General features: G+C 45.4%; 1 protein-coding gene across 3 annotated transcripts in view; it reads left to right on the top strand.

Moving 5' to 3' along the window:
- Positions 1-22,439, top strand: part of SYK (spleen associated tyrosine kinase) — a 216,659-nt gene extending 194,220 nt beyond the window's left edge. For all 3 annotated transcript variants that reach the window (XM_075340664.1, XM_075340656.1, XM_075340672.1), the window contains 4 exons: positions 3,602-3,791; positions 10,876-11,016; positions 20,937-21,049; positions 22,051-22,439. In XM_075340664.1, coding sequence (XP_075196779.1) covers positions 3,602-3,791; positions 10,876-11,016; positions 20,937-21,049; positions 22,051-22,123 — 517 coding nt within the window. In that variant the 3' untranslated portion in view covers positions 22,124-22,439. The remainder of the gene's footprint in view (positions 1-3,601; positions 3,792-10,875; positions 11,017-20,936; positions 21,050-22,050) is intronic.
- The last annotated feature ends 2,681 nt before the right edge of the window (positions 22,440-25,120 follow it).

Raw genomic sequence — 25,120 nt, forward strand, 5'->3', positions numbered from 1 at the left:
AAAATAACTTTTCCGGCCTACATGTATTAGATTGTATTACCTATTAATACCACTGTTAGCTGCCTCCATAATTTAATATGCACCGGCCATATAGTAAGGGACAAGGAAGTTGACGACCTGCTGATGGCACATGCAGAGGTCGAGATCGTGGGACAGAAGAAACTGTACCTGTTGCATAAGCACAACAAAAACACTCATACATGAGACCAAACTTACTGTCCCACTTGGCAGGGGATACAAGACAACACTGTTGAAGGCCGAACAGTGCCAAAAGGTTGTTGGTTAGATGGCAGATAATGTTTTTAAAATAATCTCAGAATTTAATTGGAGTATCTCTTCTCAATCTCTTGCTCTGCATATACAATCCATCATTTGAATTCTACATAGTCCTTGCAATGGGTGCAAAGGCTGTACCAGGGAAAGAGTCTGAAACTTTTCAGAATTGACACAAAATGTAGTCACAGGCCTTCCTCTCAGTCTCTTGCTGCATGTACAGTAACTTCTCGGAATTCAAGATAAAGCTTGTAATGAGTGCATTTTTGCAAGCCATTACACTTCGTACATAGGCTTTACCAGTCTAGAAGTCACGCTTCTTAAAAATGGTCAAAAAATGTAGTCTGAGGCCCTCTTCTATGTGTCTTCCAGAGGGTGTGGCAGATCTTCTTTCTAATTTTGGCAGCCCTTTCAATTAGTGCACAGCCTTTATTAGTGTAGCAGTCCCACTACCTAACAATTTTAACATGTGTATTAGGCCCTCCTTTATGTGTAATATAGGGTGTAGTGGAGTCCCTCTTCCTTCTAATTTTTGGCAGTTCTTGCATTGTCCGCATAGGCTTTGTGAGTTTGAGAGTTCCTCCTTCATAAATTAAACAGGATGTGTGTGACCATGTCACACATACCATATGCCCAGTTTTAAAATTACATTTACCTGTAACTACCAGAAGTGTAGTTTTTTTACCTCTGTACCATGTCATTTACTGTAGTGATAGGTGACAGGAAAATACAGAAAATACGGTGAGCGATGGCTCAGCTATTAAGGCTATGCTCACATGTTGCATTTTAGCAGCATTTCCTTGGCAGCGATTTTAATTAATTTTATGCAAATTAAAAGCTGAGTTTACAGTCCCAGCAAAAGCTATGAGATTTAATAAAGCTAATGCACACAATTGTTTATTTTCCCTGACTGAAATGGAAACTTGCTGCAGTTTTTAAAGAACACTAAGTGTGAATATAGCCAAAGGGGCTGCAAAAGGCTGTTTTTCTCTCTAGCTAAATTTACCTTAGAAACATGACATTATACAAGAAAGAATGTTTCTTAATATTTTGTCCATTAAAATCAATTGTATTGTCAGTTTCGTATCTTTTATGGTCAGTCCGTGAAAGTGGCGTAATAGTCTGACAACATTGTTTTCAGCAATGACTCGGCAGTCGAAGATGTGTCTAGGCATCTTTTCCATGCTGCTTCCTTTCCATTTCAGCAGTGATCCATTCATTTAAGTGATTTCCAGGGTCCCCTCAGACCTCCTGGGGGGGGTCTGTCTGAAAATTGCTCAAGTTTCCCATTAACTTCCATTATGCTTGTTACTCGAAACGAGCATCTGAGCATTAAATTTGCTCTCAACTCAAGTAACGAGCACCCAAGCATTTTAATGCTCGCCCATCACAAATCATATGCTAAATAATTGCAAGTCAAATTTATGTATGAAAAAACCAAGATGATTATCTATAAAATGAAGGTTTCAAGCTCAAAGCTGTAGTGGATGGTGAAATATGGAGCCTGAAACTGAAAAGTTCAAACCATTGTTAGCATTTAGCTCATCAGTGTATTTTTTATATTGATATACTGTAACTATATCTAACTATTTTTCCAATGCATCATTTAAAAGGTATATAAAATGTACGGATTACCATTAAACCAATGAAAGAGTAGAACTATGATGCTGTCAGTTCAGCCTCACTGTTTTGCACCCTGTAATCTCTCAGTCCCAGCCTTGTACTTCCCCCATGGTCTCACTACTCAGCTGCTCAAGCCTAAGAACAGCACAGAGGACTGATCTGAAAAAGAGACTGCTGAGAACCCCTGAAATCAATTAGACATGCCCAGCAGCCCTATGGTGGCTATATTCAGCAGGCAATTTGCAGTAGGTTATTGCAAACTTTTGAGGTGTTTCCAGCCTCATAAAACCATTGGCTGTTAGCCAATTGTTACAGTAGGGCCCAAGAAGGAAACAGACAAGCCTCATAGTGCTATCACTGTAAGGCTATGTGCGCACGTTGCGTACTAGCCCTGCAGAAATTTCTGCAGCGATCTGAAGAGCACACGTGCGCTTCAAATCGCTGCAGAAAATGTCCGTAGAGAAGAAAAAAAAAAAGCCGATTCCATGCACTCTGCCTGCAGCTCCTGCCACAGACAGAGCAGGAGCTGCCGGCAAAGCGCACAGAAGAAGTGACATGTCACTTCTTAGAACGCAGCGCTTCGGGCAGCAGCCGAAGCGCTGCGCTCTAAGACGCCACGTGCGCACGGCCCCTGCACAATCTCCATAGACTGTGCAGGGGACGCAGGACGCATGCAGTTACGCTGCGCTACAAAGCGCAGCGTAACTGCATGTATTTACGCAACGTGCGCACATAGCCTAAGAGAAGGGAAGTAGGTTAATGACAGATGCAGAATAGCTTTTACACTTGGTTCTGGGCCCAGTGGGGGATCCACTGGTTCCCTGGAGGTCCAGTTCGAGCCTGGGTGAAAGACCTGAGTTTTGCATTAACTCCTTGGAACGCTATAATTTTGTCCATTCTTGACTGTTTACGGCCTTAAACTAAGTTAAATCATTATAGTCTGGTTCTAGTATCTCTGCGTCGCCTAAAAGGCATGAATTAAGGAAGATTGGGTCCTGATTGTGGTATCAGCAAACATGAACATATTGCTGAGGATTTAGGGAAAATATATATGGTACATTGAATCCTCTTTGAGATGACTCCTCAAATTTGGAGGGGAATTATCTTTTCAAAAAAGATGGCCAGTGGTGTAACTTAAATTTTGGTTTGGGTAAGGGTAAAGGCCCTGTCACACACAGAGATACATCTGCGGCAGATCTGTGGTAGCAGTGAAATTGTGGACAATCAGTGCCAGGTTTGCGGCCATGTACAAATGGAACAATATGTCCATGATTTCACTGCAACCACAGATCTGCCAAAGATTTATCTCTGTGTGTGACGGGGCCTTTAGTCTTCTCAAATAGGTGAGCTGCTGAAGTGGTTTTACGGATGCTATGTTTGAAATCTCTGCTTTGGTTTTTTTTTCTAATACATATCATTGATTTTTTTACCTTGCTTGTCCATGCAAATGGCAAAATGGAAGGTAAGATGTTAGCCTTTTTCTCATTAGTGGTAGGTTTGGTCGCAAGGTGACCCCATTGACAGTTTGTAAAAGCAATGTTGCGGAATTCAATAGGGTTCTTCATTGTGTAATTATTTCTCTCATTCCTGGTCTAATCTTTTGGTTGCATACAGTATTAATTACATTAATGAATTATACTTTTTACTATTAAAAAAGACATTTTTGCAGCTTCTGAATAAAATGTATCTTTTTTATTATATTTAGGGATCTTTCAGAAAAAAATGTAACAGAACTCGTCCATCAAGTTTGCATTGGAATGAAGTATTTAGAAGAAAAAAATTTTGTCCATAGGGATTTAGCAGCAAGAAATGTGCTTTTGGTGACTCAACATTATGCCAAAATTAGTGATTTTGGGCTTTCTAAGGCAATTGGCTCTGATGAAAATTACTATAAAGTAAGTTTTAAAAGGAAAGTGAATGTATCATGATAGCATTTATGATTACAATACCTCACATTAGTCACAATTAAAGATAATTCCTGTAAATTAGGAACTGCATTGACAGCGTTGGTTAAAAAGAGCACCCAGAATAGTAATTTTGTTGTAAAAATTAAGAGTCCATTACTCAGTTTTCCTACAGCAGATGCTACAGTACATCAAGTATAATACAATGTGGCAAGACAAATGAATGGATGTTCATGTAATATGTGGATGAATTGCACCTACCAAAGAGAATGTGCTTGGTAAAGAAGCTAAGAAGCTCTCCCAAGAAAATGTTTTATTGCTTAAACCCGTGTAAATCTATGTTTAGCAGAGTCTAAGGCGGGCTTTACGCGCTACAACATCGCTAGCAATTGCTAGCGATGTCGAGCGTGATAGCACCCGCCCCCGTAGCACATGTGATATGTGATGATTGCTGCCGTAGTGAACATTATCGCTACGGCAGCTTCACACGCACATACCTGGTCGGCAACGTCGCTGTGACCTCCGAACAATCCCTCCTTCAAAGGGGAGGTGCGTTCGGTGTCACAGCGACGTCACCGCGACGTCACTAAGCGGCCGGCCAATAGAAGCGGAGGGACGGAGATGAGCGGGACATAACGTCCCGCCCACCTTCTTCCTTCCGCATTGCTGGCGGGACGCAGGTAAGGAGATGTTTGTCGTTCCTGCGGCTTCACACACAGCGATGTGTGACATGATGGTGGAAGGAGACCTATAGGCCTACAAAGCTCCTAGGTGAAATTAAATATGGACATAGCCTCTTAAGAAAGAAAAGGATTTGGTAATTTATTGGATGCAACAATCCTTAAAATCAATATTGACGCCACCCGTGATGTATGGTAATTGGGAGTACTGCCGCTGCCGTTAGGAGTACCCGAGGTGATGGAGTGGGACAGCAAGGTGACGTTATCCTCCATGGGTAGGGGTAGGCCCCGGGACTCTGGATAGGGATGAGAGATTGCAGTGCAGGGGTCAGTCAGTTACTCACTCAGCAATGAAGCAAATGCTGACAACAGGGTAAACCAAGTCTCTGGCTGCCGTTGCCTCTCTAGGGGAGATCGTCCGGGTCCCGTCCCCTGTGGCACTGCCTGGTGGTCTGTAACCTGCCTCCTGGCACAAAAGTTTAGATTGTCTGTTGTGGCCCGGTAGCTTGGAGCTTTCCGGGCCCCGCTCCCCACTGTGCCTAAGTGAAGGAGCCTGCTCTCAGGAGCTCACGCTTGGGATTTCCGTGGGCCGCTTGCTAGGAAATCCCTATCTCCCTCGTTGCGCTAGTGTGCGGGCGGGGGCTGCTGCCGCTTCTGGGGCCGCTCGGATCTGGGATCGCTGCTGCGGCTCGAGTGGTGACCAGACCTGGGCTTGCACGGCCGTCCGTCCTCACAACCGTCGTAAGGGGGATATTTACAGGGGGTTTGATGTGTCTGTGACGCCACCCGTGGGTTGCGGTGAGAGATGGTGACACCAGCGCTGCCTGGTGACGAGACGCCCGGGGCTGATGGAGCGGGGCAGCAAGATGGGATCCCCTCCACAGGTAGGGGAGGTTTAGTCCCGGGGCCCGGTTTCAGTACATGGGAGTAATGGCTGCTGGAGGGGGCACGCCAGGTTGGACCGGGGATCAATGGTGTACTCACAGTTCAGTAATCACACACAAGTCCAGTGGTAAGCCAAGTTGCCAGTGACCGGTCGCCTCCGGCGGGTGTATTCGGGTTTCCACACCCGGGTGTAGCAAACAACTGCCCGCGAAATCTGACCCTTGGGATTTCTGTGGGTTCTGACAGACACCCTATCCCCCGCGTTGGGCTTCCGTTTTGCTCTCTGGGCTTCTCTGGAACAAGGCCTGAAACCTTGCCCCCGGCTGGTCAATTAACGAGGGGGCTTGCAACTGTCCTCGTGCTAGGTTCCAGGTACCCCGACTGTGCACAGCCTCCGGACCGGATTCTTGCTTTCGGCACCGGCGGGCCACTACCCTGCCCCGGTCCACTTTAGGTTTCCCACGACTAGATCTCCGTCGCCTTCGGTCCTTTTTGCCATCTGCCACCTAGTTAATAGTTCAGGGGCCCCTACCCCTGACTCCACTGCTGTCAACGGTCCCAACTTCACTCCACTTCACTGCACTGGACTCAACTCCAGACTAGACTCGACTACACTCCTGTGTTCCCGCCCCTGACACCTCAGGACCCCTAGGTGGGCGTTCTCATCCGCCTGATCCTGCCCACTGGTGTGTCCTTATTATCATGAGGGGTGGCTAGCCTTTAATGGCTGTGTGTTGTATCTGGGTGTGGGTTTTTGGTGGTAACAAGGAAGATGGACTGCTTTTGTGACTACCTGGTTTTGCCAGGGCATCACACTCCCCCTTGGTTGAATACAGCCCGTCCTCGGGCTGTCCGACCACTGAGGTTTATTTTACTGCTTCTGAAATTAGAAAATGTAACAAACATAACACTGGAAACATTGGTAAAACTTTTCATCCCATAAGGGAGGCACATTACTTGAACGTTGCAATAAACAAATAAACATCACCTCCTTCTTCCCTTTCACCCGCCACCCAAAACACCTGAACCCACCCTTGGTGCCACCGCTAGTCACAGGTGTCACACCGTCCCGTGTTCCTGTGGGTGTCTACCGCAGGCCCTATCTCCAGCCAACCTCTCCAGAGGCATTACAGTGCTGGTGTTGGGGTAACAAGAAGGTAGATGGGGGTTATTTACAAGGCCCAAGAAAGTTTTTGGGTGGCTTCGCCAGTCCTGAATCCATGGTTCATGTTTAACTTTAAACGGGGGAAAACATATTAACTGTTTAAGGGTAGCCGGAATCCACTACCAACTCCTTTCCTTTTTAATACAAGTGACAGTGAGAGGTGAGGCATGGTTTCTCGTCGACCACGATCCACTTTTTGATGTCCAGGGCAAACCACCCTTGCTCTCAACAATGCGGGGTGTAGCTCACCATATCCCCGAGTTCCAGATTACGGTCTGGGTGGCCGGTTGGCAAGTGAGGGGCAACATCCCTCTGGGATACAAAAATTTCGGACTCCAATTCCGGCTCGTAAATAAAGCCCCATCCTTTCTGGGGGTCAAAATATTGGACCTGTCCTCTATATGTCGGGCCCCGGACCCGGAAGGTAGTTTGGCGCAGGTTGTCCTTTTCCTTGTATCTCTATAGCAAGAGTGGACCATTCATATTACAGCATGAAAAAATATTAAATATTAAAATATAACTTTTAATAGTGCTTGTTAAAAAATGATAATAATCTTAATAAAAACGTGAATATAAAATTAATTACCTAATCCCCAGTTCACCAAGCTCAAATGGATCACGGAATCAGGTACGACGCAAACAAACAACTTCCTCTCTAGGTCAGGCTTATTGCCAATATTCCCTAGTTGTCTTAAAGATAGTTATCACAGGGAACCGCCGTCCACAATCTATCTTTGAAACTTTACAATTTCAGAGGAAAAATAGTGAGATAACGTACCATTGCTTATACTCATGTCATTTTTTACCACAAATGATCATTGTAAAAATAGAATAATCTCACCACAAAGCGGGCTTATTCAAAATTTCATCAGACGTGGAGTAAATGCTGATAAACCTCCTTAGGTATCTTATCGCTCCATCCTCCAAATAATAAACCAGGCAGACATCATGTAACTCCCAACGCGTTTCTTTTTCACTTGAAAATCATCAGGGGAGCCTATGTTACTTGTATTCTGCACATCTGGTCAGCCACTAGCTAATTCCGCATAATGGCTCATTCACAAACAAGTGCCCATAACGGACATAACGTGTCCACAGACATTCATATTCCTAGTGCGCCGGCCCCTGCAATCACCCTCCTCAGCATAGAGACACTGGGCCCGGGACATCCATCCCTACCCACGGAGGGGTTAACATCCAGCTACCAGACCATCGCCCCGGGAGTTCCCACAACAGCAATGGTGGTGCTACATATCACCACACACCGTGGGTGGCGTCACCGACAACTTACTACACACCCCGTACACATACGTCCCCTTTTAGTTGAAGTGTCCGCGTGACAGCCGGGTCCAGTAGAATCCCTCGAGCCAGACAACGGATCCGGATCCGAGCAGCCCGACGGCTAGCGTAGGGGCGGTACATTCATAATCAATGAATGAATAATAGCAGCTCATCTACTTCAAAGCAGACACCTGCTATGAGCTCCTGTGATCTACATGCTATACGCCACGGTGTATTGATACCGGGTATATAATTCTTGAACTGTTTGGAAAGGACGATGGGGATGTGACTTTCTCCCCTGTTGTCAGCTTTGATCCCCTGATGAACCCCATTCACAAATGGGGGGAAACGCGTTGGGAGAAGGGCGAGGTCAAAGACACAACTGAGCGTTGCTGACATATGAATTGTCATTCTTTGCTGACATGCATGGCCCGACAGTAGGCCTGGAGGCGCTACCAACAAATCGTAAAGTACTCAATGAATGTATTCCTTTTCTCTCACCCACCTATCTATAGTCATCTGATATGAGTCATGCCTCTTCCTAGGGATGTTTCTGGGGACATGTTATCCTTGGAATAATGTAGTATGGTTTTTTATATGTGAACTGTAATCCCTGGATTGTAGACATTCAACCAGTGAGCTGTATGTTATTTTGCATCTTTCTTTGCTAGTGAATTTAATGAGTGACAATCTAGAGTGCCTTGATCTCCTATTGTTCAATTTCACTGGATCAAGTGAATTACTGGTGATACCAGTCCTGGGTAACTCTAAGGGTACCTTCACACTTAGCGATGCAGCAGCGATCCGACCAGCGATCTGACCTGGTCAGGATCGCTGCTGCATCGCTACATGGTCGCTGGTGAGCTGTCAAACAGGCAGATCTCACCAGCGACCAGTGAACAGCCCCCAGCCAGCAGCGACGTGCAAGCGACGTTGCGCTTGCACGGAGCCGCCGTCTGGAAGCTGCGGAGACTGGTAACTAAGGTAAACATCGGGTATGGTTACCCGATGTTTACATTAGTTACCAGTGTGAGCAGGGAGCAGGGAGCCGCGCACACTAAGCGCTGGCTCCTTGCTCTCCTAGCTACAGTACACATCGGGTTAATTAACCCGATGTGTAATGCAGCTACATGTGCAGAGAGCAGGGAGCCACGCACACTGAGCGCTGGCTCCTTGCTCTCCTAGCTGCTGTACACATCGGGTTAATTAACCCGATGTGTACAGCAGCTACATGTGCAGAGAGCCGGAGCCGGCAGCACAGGCAGCGTGAGAGCTGCGGAGGCTGGTAACTAAGGTAAATATCGGGTAACCACCTTGGTTACCCGATGTTTATCTTGGATACAGCTTACCTCAGCTGTCAGACGCCGGCTCCTGCTCCCTGCTCGCTTCATTTGTCGCTCTCTTGCTGTCACACACAGCGATCTGTGTGTCACAGCAGGAGAGCGGCTTTGAAGAAAACGAACCAGGGCTGTGTGTAACGAGCAGCGATCTCGCAGCAGGGGCCAGATCGCTGCTCAGTGTCACACACAGCGAGATCGCTAATGAGGTCACTGCTGCGTCACAAAAAGCGTGACTCAGCAGCGATCTAGGCAGCGAGCTCGCTGTGTGTGAAGCACCCCTAAGGTGTCACCTAGTGTAAATATTTATTGCAGTTGACTCTTTTGGGTAGCAACCGCTCTACTAATTTGTGTCTGTTGTATGTGTATATGTGGTTTGCACTTAGCACTTTATTCTGGTAAATTTGGTGATGGTTATCTTCAAGTTAGTAAGGGATACAATAGGGGCAGCAGCCGTGGAATGAGGGCACTAAGAAAGTTAGGGTGCTTAAAGCCTCATTGCTAGGCAGGGACCAATTAAGGGTGAGTCATATCCCCTAGGGTCCAGCAACTAAATCTATTAGGTTTATATACCATTGATCTACACAGCCCCTAGATACAATTACCCTTACACTTTCCATCCGGTGTATCTAACACTATATGCACATTGTGTGTCTCTGGCTGCATGAATATAACCTTTTTAATTGATATAGAAATAAAGTATCCATTTTTATTAGGAGTTTTTTTTGTTTGGTTTAATACTTCAAAGCATAGTCTGCAGCAACATGCAACAGTGTGTAATACACTGCCATTCATGGCACTCCCCGATATTGAACCAACCACTTTTCATAAGCCTTAGGGTTACTTTGCACGTTGCGACATCGCTAACATCAGCTAGCGATGCCGAGCACGATAGTACCCGCCCCCGTTGCACATGCGATATGTGGTGATTGCTGCCGTAGCGAACATTATCGCTACGGCAGCGTCACACGCACTTACCTACTCGGCAACGTCTCTGTGACTGCCGAAATATCCCTCCTTCAAGGGGGAGGTGCGTTCGGCGTCACAGCGACGTCACTGCGACGTCACTAATCTGCCGGCCAATAGAAACGGAGGGGCGGAGATGAGCGGGTCATAACATCCCGCCCACCTTCTCCCTTCTGCATTGCCGACAGGACGCAGGTAAGGAGATGTTTGTCGCTCCTGCGGAATTACACACAGCGATGTGTGGACCTGCAGGAATGACAAACAATATCGTACCTGTGGTCGAACCGACATTATGAAAATGTCTGACGCTACACAGATCACCGATTTTCGATGCTTTTGCAATCGTTTATCGGCGCATCTAGTATTTACACGTTGCGATGTCGTTACCGGCGCCGGATGTGCGTCACTAACGATGTGACCCCGATGATACTCCGGATGCGATGTCGTAGTGTGTAAAGTACCCCTTAGAGTTCCAGCCACAGCCTGATCTGAGTGCCAGCTATAGTTTTTTGCTTATCTATTGAGAGTCAGAGCAAGCCTCCATATAACATATTAAATACAGTATTCACCCATATACTATCAACCAGCGTATGTGCAAGCTACAGAGTCTTCTAGTGGCAGCTGCAGAAAGAAGTGTCTTTGGGGTGGCAAGAAGTGTCAACCCCCCTATAAAATATATTAATTATTTCCGCAAATTCTGCATAACGTGGAATGCATGTGAACAGATGCTTTAATTCAATTGCTATTTTTTTATGTTAAAGGCAAAGAGTTGTGGAAAATGGCCAGTCAAGTGGTACGCACCAGAATGTATTAACTACTATAAATTTTCAAGTAAAAGTGATGTATGGAGTTTTGGTGTGCTTATGTGGGAGGCATATTCATATGGACAAAAACCATATAAGGTAAGTTTACATATATTTTTATTGTACAGTATATATATTTTTATGCATATGTTTTACATAGCCCATAAGTTGTATAGGATATTTGTCATACAGAAAATCTATAGGGTTCGGTGTTTTTGCTCTTCAGTAGTGCTAAACTACTGTGAACAGGTGTGGTGCTGTGTCTGGGTGAAAACAACTATGGTTTTCTAATCCCTTTATTAAAAAGAAAGCTTCCTGTTTACAGCAACGTAGAACATAATGGAATAGCTCTATAAGCTAATGTCTCATATATATCTGATACCATTTCCCATGATGGATTGAAAAGTAGAAAGGGGAGAATGTCTGCAAAGGAAATGTCTGTCCAGAGAAGTCTTCTTGGAAAAATCAGCTGTTTGCCTTCAGTACAAGGAGCCACATCAGTCGTTAACAGTAGAAAAGAGTGACCCGGGGAAGTTCTGATTCTACTTGTACAGCTGAACTTTTTTAAAATTCGGTTCTTGACCCAGACTTTACCTGAACTTCATTTGATGACACTGATTGGCAGTTCGTGTCTCCGCCAACATATAGCTAGTCATAAACAGAACACTTCCGGAGGAAGGTGGGCATGGTTTTTCCATTTTTTTTTTGTTTGGTCCTCACTACCTCCGATCATGCTGGTGTTACCCGCAGTGTGAGCCGTTCAAACACTGCTAGCGGCTCGCACTGGAAGGAGGACTGAGCATACCCGAGCACAGTGATGCTCACGCGAGTGATTTACATTTGTAAAGCACCAGAACTCCGAGTTTTGTTTTCTTGGAAAAGTTTGAGTTTGCACCGAACCCCAAAGTCAGGTTCGCTCATCTCTAGTTCATAGTATCATAGTATCATAGTTCATAGTATCATAGTATCATAGTTTTTAAGGTTGAAGGGAGACTCTAAGGCGGGCTTTGCACGTTGCAACATCGGTAACAATGTGTTACCGATGCTGCAGCGATAGTCCCGCCCCCGTCGCACGTTCGATATATAGTGAAAGCTGCCGTAGCGATTATTATCGCTACGGCAGCTTTACACGCACATACCTGCCGTGCGACGTCCCTCTGGCCGGCGACCCGCCTCCTTCCTTAGGGGGCGGGCCGTGCGGCGTCACAGTGACGTCACACGGCAGGCGCCAAATTGAAGTGGAGGGGCGGAGATGAGCAGGATGTAAACATCCCGCCCACCTCCGTCCTTCTCATTGCAGCCGGGAGGCAGGTAAGGTGAAGTTCCTCACTCCTGCGGCTTCACACACAGCGATGTGTGCGGCCGCAGGAACGAGGAACTACATCGTACCTGTCGCTCCCCCGGCATTATGGAAATGTCGGAGGCTGCAGCGATGATACGATGACGACGATTTTGCGCTCGTTCATCGTATCATCTAGGATTTACACACTACGACATCGCAAGTGACGCCGGATGTGCGTCACTTTCGATTTGACCCCACCGACATCGCACCTGCGATGTCGTAGTGTGCAAAGCCCGCCTAAGTCCATCTAGTTCAACCTGTAGCCTAACATGTTGATCCAGAGGAAGGCAAAAAAACCCCAATGTGGCAAACAAGTTCCAATGGGGAAAAAATTTCCTTCCTGACTCCACATCCGGCAATCAGACTAGTTCCCTAGATCAATACCCTGTCATAAAATCTAATATACATAACTGGTAATATTAAATTTTTCAAGAAAGGCGTCCAGGCTCTGCTTAAATGTTAGTAGTGAATCACTCATTACAACATCATGCGGCAGAGAGTTCCACAATCTCACTGCTCGTACAGTAAAGAATCCTCGTCTATGATTATGATTAAACCTTCTTTCCTCAAGACGTAGCGGATGCCCCCCGTGTTCCAGTCGCAGGCCTAGGTGTAAAAAGATCTTTGGAAAGGTCTCTGTACTGTCCCCTCATATATTTATACATTGTGATTAGATCCCCCCTAAGCCTTCGTTTTTCCAAACTAAATAACCCAAAGTTTAATAACCTGTCTTGGTATTGCAGCCCACCCATTCCTCTAATAATCTTGGTCGCTCTTCTCTGCACCCTCTCCAGTTCAGCTATGTCCTTCTTATATAGCGGTAGTTATGATAGAGAGGAGCAAACCTGAAGTTCGATGTTTGGAGTTCAGGTTTGGAAACCGACTTCCATAAAAACAAAGTTTGGGTTCGAAGTTTGAGCAAGTTACAAGTGCAAACCACTCAAGTGGGCAGTGCTGTGCTTTGATATGATTGATGATCTGCCGTATGTGGGCCGCATGTGGTGTATGAATGGCTCACACTGGGGGTAAAATCAGTGTGATCAGATGTAGTGTGCACTCACAAACAAACAAAAAAATTGAAAACCTCACCCACTCACCACCGGAAGTGTTCTGCTTATAACTACATGTGGGCGGAGACACAAACTGCCCAATTACTGACTTCCATTGAGGTTCGGATCAAGTCGGGGTCAAAAATCGAACCTTTTTAAGGTTCGAATGTACCTGCTGAACCAAACTTCCAAAGGTTCACTCATCTCTAATGAACACTGCAAGCATCGCTATAATCAGTTACACTTGGTGCTCAGCACATTTAGAGCAGCTTGCAGTGTTTGAATAGCTCGCACTTGGGGTAACAACAGCGTGTGTTCTGCCTTCGTCCACGTGTGAGCTGTGTGGACTCCGGCATACAGCTAACCTTCATCCAATGTTTCAATAAACAGACTGTGTTGCCTTTAAGTCTTTATTTATTAAATGATGATGGATAGGTGGATGATCATAAGAAATGGATGATTGATTGGTAAAAACTATAACAAAGGATACAAATCCATATCAGTACAGGCATATCACAAATAACAGAATGACATACATAGTAGTACTGGTATTTACAGAATCTGCATAACATAGAGAGCAATGCACATGACCGAACACAACATTTACACTGCTGAAGCTGCCCTACACCTGCTCTGCATGTATCACAGCCTATGCAATCTGAGTAGATCCACTGCCACTTCACAGTGCCTACATAACAACTGTACACATATTCCAACACAAATATGTAGTCTAGTACAATGATTCCTACCGGGATCCATTAGTCAGGAGGAACGATTGAAGAAAAGGTACTGGAGCCAACCATAGCACCTCTGAATCCTATGGAGGCATCAAGACATCTGCGTCTCCAACTCAGTAAGGGAAGGGAAAAAGGGGCAGTCCAAGGAAGTATCTTTTCCTTAAAGCAACAGGCTCAAAACCACAGAAATACTGTAGAGAGGTATGAGGAAAACATAAGAAAGCCAACAGTGACCTCTTGTGGGCAACAAACGATATTACCCTTATCCTATTTAATGAATAGGAGACAGAACACTCCCCGCTTGGCGTTAACCAATGCCACTATTGGACTCCTGAGGGGATAACAACAACACAAGTTCAGTGACTGGTCTGGTGAACAGTTTGTTCTCTCCGAGCTTGCTCACTCTGACCTCTACCTTGCGTACTCTCCCATCCTTGCTGGGAAAGGGTTTGGTGACTAGGCCGAGTGGCCACTCATTTCGGTGTGATTGACTGTCCTTTACAAGTACCACATCGCCAAGTCTGATGTTTGGATGGTCTTTCTGCCATTTTGTTCTGGTTTGCAGAGTGGAGAGATATTGTTTCCTCCATCTGTCCCAAAAGGCATTGGACACGTTTTGTACTTGCCTCCATTGTCTTCTGTAGAGGTCTTTCTCGGTGAATTCTCCAGGTGGAGCTCCTGGGACACAGGTTTTCTGTGTAAGTAACATGGCAGGAGTAAGAACTGTTGAGTCTCCAGAATCTCCAGAAAGAGCTGTCAATGGCCTAGCATTCATGATAGCTGTAACTTCGGCCAAGAACGTAGTCAAGCTTTCGTGGGTAAGTCTGGTGTTTGCTTGCAAGAGGATAGAATCTAGAATCTTGCGTGCAATTCCTATCATTCTTTCCCAGGTGCCTCCCATGTGCGAAGAGTGTGGCGGGTTGAAGGTCCAGGTGCATCCTTGCTCACCTAGGTACCTCTCTACATTTGTAATGTCTAGATTGGAAGGGATTTGGAGTTCTCTTGCTGCTCCAATAAAGTTCGTGCCTCTATCAGAACGAATGTGCTTCACAGGGCCTCTGATAGCGATGAAGCGTCGAAGTGCATTTATGAAACTTGAAGTGTCCATAGATTCTATTACTTCGATATGAACAGCTCTGACAGACAAACAGGTGAATAGAACTGCCCAACACTTTGCTTCGGCATGGACCTTCCTAGTGCGTCTTGTAGCTACGGACCAGGGGCCGAACACATCCAGTGCAACGTTGGTGAAGGGGGGTTCAGTACTGAGCCTGTCAGGTGGAAGATTGGCCATCTTCTGGTTTTGAAACATGCCACGAAGTTTGCGACACGTAACGCAGTTGAAGATGAGTTTGCTCACGCTTCTCTTCGCTCCGACTATCCATAGTCCAGCCGCTCGTAGACTCCCTTCGGTAAACAAACAACCTTGATGTCTCACCAAGATGTGATGATGTTGAATGAGCAAGGTTGTGACGTGATGACGTCCGGGAATTATTACCGGGTGTTTCTCTGAGACTTCTACCTTAGCTTCTTGAATGCGGCCACCTATTTTAAGCAGCCCATCTTTGTCAATGAACGGGTCGAGTTTCCTCAACGCACTGTCTCTAGGAATGGGTAGTCCTTTGTCGAGATTGTTTATTTCCTTGTTGTAGGCTTCATTTTGTACAACATGGAGTATTGTAATCTTGGCTTTCTCTAGGTTGGGAGCAGTAAACGCATGCTTGCAGTGATGCCAACCTTTACTGCATCTCTGATTTGTTGGTAGTTCGGACTTGTAAAACTGAGTCACATGTAGTAAAAAAGCGATGGCTCTAACAAGTGAGTTCCAGGTTGAGAATCTACTGAACCGATGAGATCCGAGGTGACGTCCTGAAACCACTGTATGAAGAGCTGACACTTGAGGACGAAGGTCTTCATCGACATCTGGATCCACCAGTTCGAATGTATCGGGCCTGCTGATGTAGGATGTTGTTCGGTACAGGAAGGCAGGGCCTGTGAACCATGTAGTGTCCTTAAGGTGACTTGGTGCAACGGATCTAGTCGCATGGTCGGCGGGATTGTGATGAGTAGATACGTAATGCCACTGATCAGGGCGAGTTGATCTTCTTATTCTCAATACCCGGTTGCTGACGTAGACATAGAAGCGTCGTGTTTCGTTGCAGATGTATCCTAGTACCACCTTGCTGTCAGTGTAGAACTCTGCATCTTTGATCTCCTGATTCATTCCATCTGAGATAAGTTCAGCCAGCTCTACTGCAAGGACGGCAGCACAGAGTTCCAGTCTAGGTATCGTGTGTTCACGGAGTGGCGCCAGTTTTGTCCGACTCATGACGAACCCAGTATTGATCTGTTCATTCACATCGGTGGTTTTAAGGTATACTACTGCTGCGATTGCTTTGACTGATGCATCGCAGAAGATACAAAGTCTTTGAGATTTGACTTCTGTGGATGGCACAGGAGCGTATGGTCGGTTCACATGAAGATCGGTCAAGGCCTCGAGAGACTTCTTGAGCTTGTGTCTGAGGGAGACAAATCGACTGTAGACCTGTTCCCTGTTGTTGGGTAGGCGTTGTCTCCGTGGTCGGAATGGTAAGGGTGCCACCCAGCTGTTCGACTTGTCTTTGGTTATTTCTTGGTCCATGATATCCAAGAACATCCTGTCTTCTATGGACATTGCTGTTTTGTTGTCCTCTTTGGTCCTGTGGAAGACTGTACAGCCTATGTGGTCTTGTAAGCCCTCACAAGCGTGGTCTTCGTTGGAAGGAACTGCGAAAGGACATGGCAGAGAAGTACTGCTTGGTAATTCCTTTACCAACAGACTGTTGTGACATGGTCGGAAGAAAGACGGACGTCCATTTTCTAGTGTGTTGGTGAGCATACTGTTGACTGAGGCTGGCTTGTGTGCTCCCCCTAGACAGACATCTCCTATTACGACCCATCCTAGGTCAAGTCTCTGCGCATATGGAGCGTTCTGGGAGCCGTTAATGGACTCTCTAGCCTTATGCACACGTAGCATGTCTCTTCCAAGGAGTAAGGCTATTGGAGCTTCTGAGTCCAGTTCTAGAATCAGGTGAGCTATACGCTTCAGATGGGGGTGATGAGCTGCTACCTCTGGTGAAGGTATCTCGGACCTGTTGTCAGGAATCTGGTTGCACTCCAGTATGGTAGGTAATGATAGGCAGGTCTGGCCATCTATGGATTCCACCTTGTACCCGCTTGCGTTCCTCCCCGCCGTCTCAACGGTACCTGAACATGTCTTCAAGGAGTAGGGAGAACCGGGGCCTGCAATGTTGAAACTGCTGAAGAAGATGGACTTGGCAAGAGACCTGTTGCTCTGATCGTCCAAGATCGCATAGATCTTAATTGCTTTGTCCCTGCGGCCTGCTGGGTAGACTCTGACAAGGCAGATTTTTGAACAGGACCTTCCTCCTGTGAGTCCTTTACAGATCTCCGTACATTGAGAGGTAACCACCGTGGTGTCTTCATCAGTGTTCTTCTGTTTTCCATCGTGTTCTTCTGCTTGCGGCAACACTCGTGTAGGTGGTCCAGGGTGTAAGGCTGTATTGTGATCCGTGCTGTCACATTCTGCACATTTCACGCTAGCTTCGCAGTTCCTGGCCATGTGCGATGTTGCAGCACAGCATTTGAAGCAGATGTTGTGTTCCTTGAGGAAGCCTTTGCGATCCTCTAGAGACTTCTCCCTGAAGGCTCTGCATTTTAGTAGAGGATGTGGTTTCCGGTGTAGAGGACACTGTTTACTGATATCCTGGGGTTTGTTCTCTTCTGGAGGATGCTTACGGTACTCTCTTTGTGAGCAGGACCTGAGGAGACAATGTTAGTTTTGTGGACTGCCACGGGTGTCCTACTGGGTTTGACACCGGGGGCAGTGGTACACGACAGAGTAAAATCAAAACTAGGGTCATTTCTGATTTTAGCTTGCTGAGCTACAAAATCTACAAATACAACAAAAGGAGGGAATGGCACGTTATGTGTTTGCTTATACCGTGAACCGTGTGAGACCCACTTTTCTTGTAGATTGTAAGGAAGTTTTTGCACTATCGGATTGACACCCCTAGCGGTATCCAAGAATGCCAATCCGGGCAAATCTCCTTCCTCTTGGGCAACCTGTAACTCCACTAACAGATCACTTAGCTCTCTTAGCCTTTGAAAGCCTTTGGGTCCTATCTTAGGGAAGTCATCAATTCTTTTAAACAAAGCATTTTCAATAACTTCTATGGACCCATAGCATTCATCAAGTCTCTTCCACACCAAGTGTAGACCTTTGGGTGGGTTTTTAATGTTAATGTCTCTTAGTCTTTTGGCGTGTTCTACCGATTCACTACCAAGCCATTTTACCAGGAGGTCTAACTCCTCACTACAAGAAAGGTCCAAACCTCTTATGGTGTTCTGGAACGAGGCTCGCCACGACCTATAATTCTCGGCACGATCATTGAACTTTACAAGTCCTTTTGTGACCAGATCTCGACGAGCAAAGAACTTTGCAAAGTCCATGGTGGCTTGGTCAGTGCTGGTGCGAGCCGGTGTATGGTCGTGTCTATTGTGTGGTGTATCACCATACCTGTAGGGTGTTTCCGCCTTCGGAAAGTCAGCATAGTACCTCCCCGGAGAGAAAGGTGTCTCTTTGTGGTAAAATGGTAGTTGTATCTTCCGCTCTGTGGGATAGTAGTTTTGGTGAACCTCCTCGTGCTGTACACTCTCTTGCTTGAAGCGGTGTAATTCGAGGTTGGATGGCTGGCAGTCTGCGTAGTCTGTTCGGTGAAGCACATCTGAGCTGTCATCTATCCTGGAGTATTGGTAGACGTATTCTGTGACGCGCTGTGCTGGATCCTGCTGGTCTAGGTCCGGCCTAAGAACATCGCTGCGTCTTTCTTCGGGGTGCTCTGTCGCTTCCAGGAACTCTGCCTTGGCTATTGCGGCCGCTGTCTCCTTTTCTACGGCAAGTCTTTCTAAAGTCAGTTGCAGACGTGCATTCTCTGCTTCTTGCTCCGCTTGCAGACGTGCACTCTCTGTCTGCTTTAGTTTGAGTTGCATTTCCTGTTCGGCGAAGGAGGACCTCACTTTAGCTGCTTCGGCCTCAGCGCGGGCGACGGCAGCAAGCTCCCTAATTGAGGACTTAGTAGAGCTTGCCCGTGACCTTGTCTTCAGGGAAGACGCTCGGCTGACAGACATTGTGCACTTGGCTGCAGACTATTTTAGCGGGAAACAGAGTCTATTTGCGGACGGCCTTCCACGTGGTGGGAGTGGAATGGTGGTTTCTGGCGTACTGCGGTCTAGTCACTGCGGCTGTATGGTGGCTGCTGCGACATCCATATGCGGTACAGCGTGGATGTTAGCGGTCCCGTACTACAGCCTGCGACCGGCTATCTTTACTGGAGCTGGACTGCGCTCTTGTTCTATGTAGCTGTATGGTGGCTGCTGTAATACCCGTGTGCTGTGTAGCGTGGGTGTTAGCTGTCCCATACAGTTCATACAATCGCTGCCTGCGACCAGCAGCCCGTTTTTACTGTTCTGCCTTCGTCCACGTGTGAGCTGTGTGGACTCCGGCATACAGCTAACCTTCATCCAATGTTTCAATAAACAGACTGTGTTGCCTTTAAGTCTTTATTTATTAAATGATGATGGATAGGTGGATGATCATAAGAAATGGATGATTGATTGGTAAAAACTATAACAAAGGATACAAATCCATATCAGTACAGGCATATCACAAATAACAGAATGACATACATAGTAGTACTGGTATTTACAGAATCTGCATAACATAGAGAGCAATGCACATGACCGAACACAACATTTACACTGCTGAAGCTGCCCTACACCTGCTCTGCATGTATCACAGCCTATGCAATCTGAGTAGATCCACTGCCACTTCACAGTGCCTACATAACAACTGTACACATATTCCAACACAAATATGTAGTCTAGTACAATGATTCCTACCGGGATCCATTAGTCAGGAGGAACGATTGAAGAAAAGGTACTGGAGCCAACCATAGCACCTCTGAATCCTATGGAGGCATCAAGACATCTGCGTCTCCAACTCAGTAAGGGAAGGGAAAAAGGGGCAGTCCAAGGAAGTATCTTTTCCTTAAAGCAACAGGCTCAAAACCACAGAAATACTGTAGAGAGGTATGAGGAAAACATAAGAAAGCCAACAGTGACCTCTTGTGGGCAACAAACGATATTACCCTTATCCTATTTAATGAATAGGAGACAGAACAGCGTGATTGGATGTAGTGTGCACCCACCTGCCCCCGGAAGTGCTCTGTTCATGGCTGGCTGCATGTGGGCAGAGACCCGAACTGCCCAATTAGTGACATCCATTGGGGTTCAAGTAAAGTCCAGGTCCCAAACAGAACTTTATCTAAAGACCAGATGAACCCGCCGAACCGAACTTCCACCGATCCGCTGATCTCTAGTTATTACTACATTTCTAATGAGACAACCCCTTATATTAATTTTTGATCATCATAGATGGAATAGGTTAATGTACAGTGTTAATGAATACATTCTCTCCAGATTGCTGACTATTATTTCTATTACTTTTTAATATATGATATATATATATTTTTTTTTGCCCCATGTATAGTCTTTGCTTTTTTGAATATACTCTCCAGAATGTCAGGTCAAGTATAGCCATCTTCTAGAAACATCACATTCAGGTTTTCTGCTGTCAGAAACAGCATTCATTGATAGTCAGCCTGTCGTTTTTTTGATAGCTGATGACAACCCTGAGGAAAGAGGCGATGTGAGCATCTTGGTGACGTGACAGGCTGTATTTTAAGGAATTCCAGACATTTATGTGGATCAGATGCAATTGATCTAGCAAGCGGTTTGTGTGCATTCATTTTCATACATATATTTCTATAGGGAATGAAAGGTGGGGAAGTATCCCTGATGATTGAAAATGGAAAACGTATGGAGAGCCCACCTAGGTGCCCGCCAGAACTTTATGACCTAATGAAATTATGCTGGACCTACAAGTAAGTGTGCAATCAGTAGTGACACGCATTATAGGATATTTAAACTTTTTATATTAATATTTAAATTGGCAGCACCATAAAAAAAAGGTTTTAACTGTTGTCCACTGTACTATATATGGTATCCAAGTGCTGGTGATTATGAGCACTGTGACTAGCCAAATCACACAACGTCTTCTGTCTGAACCACTAGTCAGTTTTTCAATGCAGTGCTTTGAGCATTTCAATGTAAAATATAGCATTAAACTTCTGTACCATTTTGAATAGCACAGCAATGAGCAAATCTGTCAGCAGTTTTTTGTTATGTAATCTGACAGAAGCATAATATAGTGCCTAAGACCCTGATTACAGTACTGTAACACTTGGTTTATGAAGCTGTTGTGATAGAATCACTGTTTATTCTGTTGAAGATCTAGCAGATCTCAGAATGCTGAGCTCTGCATAACCCCACCCACACCACTGATTGGCAGCTTTCAGTGTACACTGTATATTGAAAGAAAGCAGATAATCAATAGTGGGACAAGGTTGGACCAGGAACCAGGAAACACAGTCTCCTAGTGTGCAAACGATCCTTGCCACATGACTTGGGATAAAAGCCAAACCAAAGAGTCGATTGTGACTTTTATGATTGGTATTTCCAATAGCTTGCACTAGAGTTCAAGTCCTCTTCCTTTCTGAAAAGGCAATTTACAGATTTAAGTTTCCCGGAGCAGTATTGCAAGGCGTTTAAGTCTCCTCATACTCACATGCCAGAGCCAGCATTTCACTCTCATGAGAAATTTTGCCTCTTATTTAGATCCCAATCTGCTACTGATAATTTTCTGCTGATAAAACACACATTTCATTGAAACAGCAAAACACAACCTAGTAAGTAGCACATTGTTTGTATCAGGGTCCCAGCCCCTACATTATGCTGTTGTCAGATTACATAGTAAATATCTGCTGACAAATTCCTTTTAAATGAGTAATTAGTGATTTGTAATGTCTCCTATTATATTTTACAGAGTTGAAGATCGTCCTTCTTTTGCCAGTGTTGAGCTTAAACTCCGAAATTACTACTATGATATTGCCCAGTAAGCTCCTAATAATAATAATTTCACGTGCACGATTTCTGCCTCTTATTTGCTTCCCTGGAACCAAGAAACGTGTACACACTCAGACTTGTATTTACAGACATTACTTTCTGTATAAACCTTATGTTTTAGAATAAAGAGGATGTGATATTACTGAGTTGACATATGCTAAATGGCGAGATACTCTAGAAGAGTGTAAAACTTATGAGAATTTCGATGTAATGGACTAAATTGTTACGTTTTTAAATATTACAGAGTATTTTCCTGTTTCAGTTTTTTTAAATAAATTGCACATTAAAGTAAACAAAAATAAATGTATTTTTCTGGATTAAATATTTATTTACTAGTCAAAATTGTGTTCTTTAGCTTTTTAGGAACAATGTGGCATCAATCTTGACTTCTGGTAATGTGACCTGCCATGGGCAAGAGCTAACTGTCCTACACCCCAGCACGATGAAGAAAATTGGGGTTTGTGGAAGTGTGTGTTTTCTAGTGCTGGTAACTTGAGTACCTTCAGGCCAGTCCTGTTTCACTCCTCAACAGGTCCATGGGATTTCCAGATAAGGACAACAGAAACGTTGATAATAACAAAGTACTTCATGGTATCTTCTGTATAACAGAGGCACAATCATTGCAGTTTCTAGTGAATTGTGAACAGTCTTTTAGACAGGCAAGTTAAATTAACCCTCCTTCCCTATGACACCAGAACCCACAGGTTAATATGTTTCGATGAGTATCCTATTCTATATAGCCACACTCAGTGATTCCTTACGGGGGCAGCTCTTAGGGGCACTTTGCACACTACGACATCGCAGCTGCGATGATATGGTGATAGCGGCTGTAGCGAACATTATCGCTACGGCAGCTTCACATGCACTCGCCTGCCCTGTGTTGTCGCTCTGGCCGGCGAACCGCCTCCTTCCTAAGGGGGCGGGTCGTGCGGCGTCATAGCGACGTGACACGGCAGGCGGCCAATAGAAGCTGAGGGGCGGAGATGAGCGGGACGTAAACATCCCGCCCACCTCCTTCCTTCCGCATAGCCGGCCGGCACGCAAGTTGGAGATGTTCCACGCTCCTGCGCTTCACACACAGCGATGTGTGCTGCCGCAGGAATGAGGAACAACATCGTAACATCAGTCTTTCCCAATTCATGGAAATGACCGACGCTACACCGATGATACGATTTCGACACTTTTGTGCTCGTTAATCGTATCAAAAATGCTTCACACACTACGATGTCGAGAGCAACGCCGGAAGTGCGTCACTTTCGATTTGACCCCACCGGCATCGCACCTGCGATGTCGTAGTGTGCAAAGTGCTTCTTAGAGTCGCAGCACTATTCCTTGTGTTTTCAGCACATTCACTTCACTGGGTCCCCTTCCACTGGCATTTACTGGACTCACTACATTCTTCGCTTCTTTTCTAAAGGTCTCCTCCAACTTGCCTGCCGATGTGACCACTGTTGCTCCAGCAGGTTCCCTTCAGCTTCACTAGAACAACCCTTTCCTTCACCAGTACTCTGAACCAGGAACTTCTTTTCCTCTTGTGCGTTTCACCCCCTCCCCATTGTGGACCGACCCTAAAGTTAACCCTGTTGTGACTGTACACAGGATCTTGCAGCCCACAAGGGAATCTAAACATATCAACAGGGAGACAATGACCTATTGTGGCCAGTATTAGACTGCTGTCCATATAACATTATCCATCTTATACACTATACATTGTACTTTACATTACACTATCTTATGTTCTAAATACTACAGTTTATATGACACACTTGCATTAAAATCATTGATGTCGTCAGGGGGAAACATGACCGCAGATCTACTTCCTTACACTTTCAGTAGAATATACTTATGCTTTCCTTCACAGCAAGTTCTCTCTGGAGTGTGTGCACACAATGTCTTTTTTAAGCGAATCAACTCTGAAACCAGCCTGAAAAAGTGCTCAGAAAGGTCTCAAAAGAATTAATGTTCATTTCTGTGTAAAAACAACCCAGTGTAACCACTTCAGATTTAAAAAAATGCCAAATGGCTAAAATAAGTGAGCTGACCATTCTTCAGACATTATCCACTTTGAAGAAGTTCTATACTGTACTTCAAAATAAGCATCCAGGCATCTTTTGGGGCATTTTTACAGCGTTTTCCAATACTGTTAATCCTTTTCTTTATTATTGAATACAGAAAAAAAGAATTAAAGGAAAATACGATCACAAAAGACGGCCCAAAAAACATTGGTGTTAGTCACTGATATGAAGGGGTAGAAGACGTGACGTGATGCTTGTAAGGGCCTGTACACACCATCAGGGTTCACAGTGTTTTGGACGCAACATGTTTTCGCTGCATCGTACAGTACAAGCACAGTGGATAGGATTTATAGAAATCTATGCAGATTGTGCATCTTTTGTTCACAGTGTAAACTGACAAATGTGGCGCAGCTTTCTGTGATGTCAATTTATGCTGCAGGGACGTGAGTGTTCTCAGTGGAGGGAACAGTGCAAAAGTCCCACAGTGGCCCGAACCCTGACTGTGGGCTCAGGCAGCTGCGGTCTCATGCGGACAGCACTCATGGCCCTGCAGGAGAGGACATGTTGTTTCCAGGACACAGCATGTCCTGATCGTGTGCACATACCCTTAGACCAGCGGCCCAACCTCTTCTGCTCCCACTCACAGGTTATCTACCACGCTTACTTTTTCCCATACTTTTTGGGCAGAGTTAGTCCAATCTCTCAGTTCAGTTCAGAGAGGGGGAAGTGTCGGGTGGGTCGGCCAGTCCGTAACACACACAAAAACAGAGGAGCACTATCTCTTAAAATCATATCACTCTGAACCATTCGTAGGGGTCGTACCCACTATATAATCACTCATGGGGAAAGGAACCTTCTTATTTTTTCTTCTTCAATCTTTGCACATCAGCCACTTAAAGAGTCAGTTATTTTAGAATTTGTTCTAGAACTTTCTTTAACCCTTTGGTTCTTCTTTTGCTCACACACTCCTCACTT

This window comes from Anomaloglossus baeobatrachus, chromosome 1 (assembly GCF_048569485.1).
Source record: "Anomaloglossus baeobatrachus isolate aAnoBae1 chromosome 1, aAnoBae1.hap1, whole genome shotgun sequence".
In the NCBI taxonomy this organism is placed as follows: Eukaryota; Metazoa; Chordata; class Amphibia; order Anura; family Aromobatidae; genus Anomaloglossus; species Anomaloglossus baeobatrachus.